Genomic DNA, 6,000 nt, shown 5'->3' with positions numbered 1-6,000 from the left:
GGTTCCTCTCCGTGTGCCGCGTTGCTCTTCCCCCTACTATGCTTCGTTACAGCTCTTGGGACCTCAGAGAAAATATATCCATTTCATCAACAAGACACACGGCGCACTTGATTCCCGGTCTTCGTGCCAGAGCCAGCAGAAGGTTGCCAAGTGAGACGGCCAGACTTTCTGAAAGTAGGGTTTTCGGTCTGATCGGACATTTCAAGGTGGAGGGAATCTGTAGACCGGCAATTCTGATAAAAGTAGAGAAGCGGCAAGCTTGCAGTAGGGCCATGGTCGCTCGTAAGACGTGCTAAGACAAACCCCAATAAAATTTGGACATATAACCTATTTTAAGAGGGCTTATCCGAGGTTGGGCTGAGGGAATCGAGTGCAGAGAATCGCGATTCGGGTGGGCGGTGCTCTTCCAGACTCGCACCGGCGATTCGACGCGATTCTGCCAGAATCGCGGATTCCCCCCTTCTCGAATCGTCTCCCGAATCGTTCCCTCGAATCGTCCACCGAATCGCCATCTTTGACTAGCCCTAATGTGTGCGAAGCCTAAGTTGGAGCATTGCCGATCAACTTTGTAGATTGATACCGGCTGGCATGCGTGACAGCGTTCTCATGTCCCTTGCGTTCATCAGGAAGTACTATGACGGCAGCATGTCAACGGTATATAACCGCTCACAACGGGAACCCTTATCAGGAGCGGTGCCTCAGCCTAGTAATCTACCATCGTTCACTAGCTGTCCGGAGCATCCTCCTAACAAAGTGACTGTTCATAATATTCTTCAGCAGAGGTATGTGTCCGTATCGACAATGGAAACTTCCCGATGACCATGCGCCTGATTGGTGACACATGGTCTTTCGCCCTAGCAGATGTGGCTGCTCAACACGAAAACAGCAGAGCTCAAGTTCTTTCATACTCCATCCGACCTCCGATACGCCATCCTTTCCCACTGCTGGAGGGACCACGAACAGACTTTTCAAGAGCTCCAGACACTCCGCGCACAACATTTTTCCCCTGATGGCACCCCGCGATCTCGCGTGTCAGCCAAGATACGTCAGTGCTGCATATACGCTGAGCGCGCCGGCTTCGAGTGGGTATGGGTCGATACTTGCTGCATCGACAAAACCAGCAGCGCGGAGCTATCCGAAGCTATCAACTCAATGTATGCGTGGTATGCTCACGCAGCTGTCTGCTACGCCTTCCTCGACGACACGCGCGACAACGAGAACCCGTCTACCCCTCGCTCGTCGTTCCGCAAAAGCAGGTGGTGGACGCGCGGCTGGACGCTCCAGGAACTCATCGCGCCCAAGGTTGTCATTTTCCTGTCCAAGTCATGGCGGTTCATTGGCACGAAACATTCGCTCGCTTCCCTTGTGGAGGAAATATCCGGCATCGATCGGGGGGTGCTCGTGCATGAGCGAGCCCTCGACGACATCAGCGTCGCGCGACGGATGTCGTGGGCCGCACGCCGACACACGACGCGCGAGGAGGACCGCGCGTACTCGCTGATGGGCATCTTTGGGGTCAATCTCCCCACCATCTACGGCGAGGGGCCGCGCGCCTTCCTCCGCCTCCAGGAGGAGATCCTGAAGCACATTCCAGACCAGAGCATCTTCGCGTGGGGCGCTATTCTGGACGACTACCCGTTCGCGTGCAAAGGCTTCTCGACGGACTCCGAGGATCAGCACTGGCCCTCCTCATACACTGGGGTCTCTCCAACCGACATGCAGACCTTGCTTGCGCCGTCTCCGGTCGAGTTTGCCGCTGCTGGGCGGATCCGGCCCATCCACGTCGCGGACCTTTATCGCAGGCTTGGCTTGCAGCAGGACGAGATCGCCGGTCCACACTACCATATCACCAGCTATGGCATTCGCATACCACTTCCATTCATCCCATACGAGCCCAATTCAGGGCTATCGCTGACGGCTCCTGCTAATGTATCCATCGCGGTGCTGTCCTGCGAACATGAAGACGGCAGCCTGGTCCTGCTGTTCCTGCGCCGGAAGCAAAACACGCTCGGCGAGTACTACGTCGGCGACTTCGTCGATGTCGGTGACTCCGCCGAAATCTTCACACGAGCGTACTTCCGCGTCGCCTTCTTGTCAAAGTCAGCCCCAAATCTCTCATCGCCCACCATCGTCCGGGATGTCTACATCCACAACCGCGTGCATCCCGCCATGCGCATCCACTTACCCCACAGAACCCTCGCTGACACGGAGCACATCGAGCGCATCAACTACAGCTTCTTCTTCCCCGAATGGGTCCTCAGCCGATTGCAAACCGTCGGCGGCTTCGTTCCGCAGGACAAGCGCGCAGGCGACGACGGGCTGACCCTGGACATGCCCGTCCTCCCCGGGCTCGACGTCAGCGCGGTGTTCCACCTCACGCGCGTCACCCAGGCCGTCTTCGCGCAGCCGGACAACGAGCGCGGCGGCTTCGTCGTTACGTTCGGCATCGGGTGCATCTGCCAGCTGACGCACAAGCGGCGCGGCTTCGACGCGTTCTGGGTCGAGGTCGCGCACGCGCCGCTCAGCGCGAACCAGCGGCAGCTGCGCCAGAAGTGGAGCGCGGCACTCGGCCCGTCGGGCGGGTGCGCACGGCGGCACCTCAAGCACGCCCCGATGGACTTCGCCGACGCGCGGGGCACGGTGAGGCTCACTGTGACGCCGTGGGGCGGGTCCCCGGCGGGCGCGGCGGCGCGGGACTTCAGCTACGTCGTCGATGTTGAGCTGCTGGAGCCTGACGAGGGCGGGGCGGCTGGACCCGCGTCGCCGGTGGAGCAGCCGTCCAGCACGCGTGCTACCTTGAGGAGGGCGGTCGAGTTGCTCTGGAGCTTGCGGTTGGGAAGTATTTGAGTGTATATCTTGCCCCGCGGACAGCCGTACTTGCTTACAGCACGTTCCCTTTGCGTTCGTAGTCCCTACTGGAATAGGTGCCCGCAATATCTGCCAGCGTAGGCAGAACGGCAGTGGCAAAATGACAATCACTATTGACGCCTGCATGTGTAGACGCCTTAGGCTCGTCTTGTGGCCTTCTCCCTTTTGAGCTCATATACGACCCATGTCTGCTACTATAGGCGACCCGCATCCCTTGCCTTCGGCTTCATCCACCCCGCACTCCCCGATGCTTCCATGGGAGGTCATCGAGAGAGCCATCGACCACTGCTCGGGCGATAAGACCACGCTGTGCGCCTTCGCTCTCACATGCAGCCAACTCCATCCCCGTAGCCTCTTTGTTCTCTTTACAGATGTCCACCTCCGTAGCACGGAACAACTCACGGCGTTCTACCATGCCGTTCGAGCCCAGCCACGCCTTCAGCCTGTCGTGCAATCGCTGTCATTTCCGTGGAACGACTTCTCTCCATTCCCCCTGCTGTCTATCCTCCCCGGTCTCCGTCATGTCGCATTCGATACAATTTCTTCAGTCAATACGGACGGTAGACAAATCAGCCAGCTCGCTCAAATCGGCGGCAGGCCTTTCGCGGCAAGCCTCCGGAGCTTGACGATTCGCGGGACCTCGTTCCCCATGCAAACCGCTTTCCTCAACTTCATTTCAGCATTCCCGAACATCGAAAACCTCACCTGCGAGCGTCTGGATTTTCACATGCATGGAGATACTCCAACGAGGCAAGAACTGTCGTCCCGTCGATTGCAGCTGCGAACACTGAACGTGAGGGTCAACACCATCATTGCGCTCTTCGATTGTAACTCTCTACGTTTTCTTCCAGATACTTCGAGATGTGGACAAACAACTCACAAAGCTGCTGTTTCTGTTAGCACAATTGGAGACCACTCGCCCGCTTGCGATCGGGGAGCGTCCCCGTACGTACTTCATGCCGTATCCTAGTCATATAACTCAAATCAGAACGATCAGGCAAGGATGGCCCAACCTCCTTGACATGGTGGATACCAGCCGATTCCGGGAAGTTCGGAGATGCCTTCTACGCCTTACAGTACTTGGATCAAGCAGCGATAAGAGACGTCACTCTAGTCGTCTGGTACTATGATGTTGGGCGTCTATACGGGAGATGCCATCGACCTGCCGAGCTGAAGCTCTGCACACTGTTGAAGGATGTCCTGCTCAGGTATCCCACCCATCGCGTACTACGGACGGCTCTTGGCGGCCCGGTCCTGAATGTGCGGAAGACGATCTCCTGGTCGGACGAGTTCAGCAGGTTGTTTCGTCCACTAGGCGAGAAATGGGCGCTGACGGAAGACGTCAGATACTGTGAGTCTCATTCACTAGCAACGATTCTGAATTTGATGTTGACTCGAGTAGCTGGTAAACCTGGGCATGACTCATATGTCAACGCGCTCGTCGTCTCCTCAGATGGGCGGTGGGTAGCGACGGCCTCCGGCGATTCCACGATCATCCTGTGGGACGCCCGGAATGCGTGCATATCGCAAGAGTGGTTCGCCCACGACAACCGAAAGGTCTGGAACCTCGCATTCTCACCGAACGGTCAACAACTCGCGTCCGCAGGTGGAGATGGGAAGGTGGTCATATGGGACATCAGTGGCAGCTCGCAACAAGTCGCCACGCTCACGGCCCAACGTCGCGCCAGTCGTACCCGTCGCACTTCCATGTTCCGAGAATTCGCGTGGTCCAGTGACGGTGACTACATCGCATTCCGAGACCACAACTACACTATGCAACTATGGGATGGACGAACATTCCAGCTGCTCGACAGACTCAAGCACACGCCTGTCGAGCCCGTGTTCTCCCCTGACAGCCGCTGGCTTCTGGTTTACGGCTGGGACAGTCTTTTCGCTTGGAATGTGGCGTCTGGCGCATGCCTGACACTCCAATCCCAAGATGACAAGCACGGCATTCCCCTCAGAGCCGCGTTCACTCGCTTGAGTACGCACATCGCTGTTGGATATGGAGACGGGAAGGTCCGCGTTTGGGACTTTACGACTAGACAGGAGCCTCTGCTCTGGAATGCGCACGATGATAAGGTCATGGTTCTGGTGTTTTCCCCGGACGATCTGCTGCTGCTCTCGGCCTCGACAGACGAGACGATGAAGATGTGGAATGCGCGCACTGGTGCCATGGTCCAGTCGTTCGAAGGACACGAGTCAATGGTCAACATGGCGCGCTTCTCCCCATGTGGGAAGTTTGTCGCCTCTGCGTCTTGTGACAAGACGGTGAGGGTATGGAGGGCGAACAATGGAACGTGCTTGGCGACGCTCTCCGACCACGGTGACGAGGTCACGCATGTTGCGTTTACTCCCGACGGGACAATGTTGTGGTCTGCTGCAGATGATGGAACGGTCTTGGGTCGTCGGCTACAGGACATCATTCCGGATGACTTCATACCATAGATCGGGTCGTGTAGTAGACCAAATATCCCGGTTCCGCTATGTAGTGCAAGCCACACACGAACACCGGATGGTATCCAAGGCCCACCCGTGTGCGACAACCCATGGCAATATTCCTGACAGAGACAAGAACTTCGCTTTCGTCACGCAACCCAACCTCACACTAACTCGTATACTCATGCTCTTATTCTCTCTCCCCATCCCGCACGTCCGTGGCAACCGGTGAGACCGGGTGGATCACCCGATTGCGTAGAGGAACATGTTGATGTTCTCTGTCCCACATGATGGCGCCCCCTTGTAACCCCTCCGCTTTGAACACCACAAGGTCCTCGTTTTGGCTTCACGCAATCGCGAACTTGCTCTACGCCTTCTCGCTCTCGTCTCTGCATCCCTTTCACTAGCTATCGTTCACCGGGCATGGAGGCGACTGCTGCGAGGGACGTTGCGGCTTTTGTGCAATCTCGTGCTTGGAAAAGTATAACAGACTTATGTCATGGGCAATCAAACCCTCGGAACCATGCCTGATACTCTCACCAAAATCAGTAGAAGTACCGCAGGCGACTGAAGCTACAATGCACTAGGTTTCGGACCAGGATGGAGAACTTGAATCAGGGCAACAAGATAACATCTGAGTACACTCCTGGACATTATTTTGACTGTATCAGGATTGAGTTGGGAGTAGAACTA

The 6,000-nt window shown here is 56.8% G+C and overlaps 3 protein-coding genes across 3 annotated transcripts; all 3 read left to right on the top strand.

Moving 5' to 3' along the window:
* Positions 1-861: 861 nt before the first annotated feature.
* On the top strand, positions 862-1,614 carry DICSQDRAFT_24959 (HET-domain-containing protein; the record flags this gene model as incomplete). Its single annotated transcript, XM_007367307.1, has 1 exon — positions 862-1,614. A coding segment is annotated over one exon (753 nt), but the record flags the coding sequence as incomplete, so codon positions are not given.
* Positions 1,615-1,716: 102 nt separating this feature from the next.
* DICSQDRAFT_128029 (uncharacterized protein) lies at positions 1,717-2,847 on the top strand (the record flags this gene model as incomplete). Its single annotated transcript, XM_007367306.1, has 1 exon — positions 1,717-2,847. The coding sequence occupies one exon, from the start codon at positions 1,717-1,719 to the stop codon at positions 2,845-2,847; it is 1,131 nt and encodes a 376-aa protein (XP_007367368.1).
* A 1,407-nt stretch (positions 2,848-4,254) lies between these two features.
* Positions 4,255-5,316, top strand: DICSQDRAFT_64160 (WD40 repeat-like protein; the record flags this gene model as incomplete). Its single annotated transcript, XM_007367305.1, has 1 exon — positions 4,255-5,316. The coding sequence occupies one exon, from the start codon at positions 4,255-4,257 to the stop codon at positions 5,314-5,316; it is 1,062 nt and encodes a 353-aa protein (XP_007367367.1).
* Between the last annotated feature and the right edge of the window lie 684 nt (positions 5,317-6,000).

This window comes from Dichomitus squalens (genome assembly GCF_000275845.1).
Source record: "Dichomitus squalens LYAD-421 SS1 unplaced genomic scaffold DICSQscaffold_24, whole genome shotgun sequence".
In the NCBI taxonomy this organism is placed as follows: domain Eukaryota; kingdom Fungi; phylum Basidiomycota; class Agaricomycetes; order Polyporales; family Polyporaceae; genus Dichomitus; species Dichomitus squalens.
Note: the sequence above shows the minus strand (reverse complement) of the source record. Positions and strands in the feature narration are given on the sequence as shown.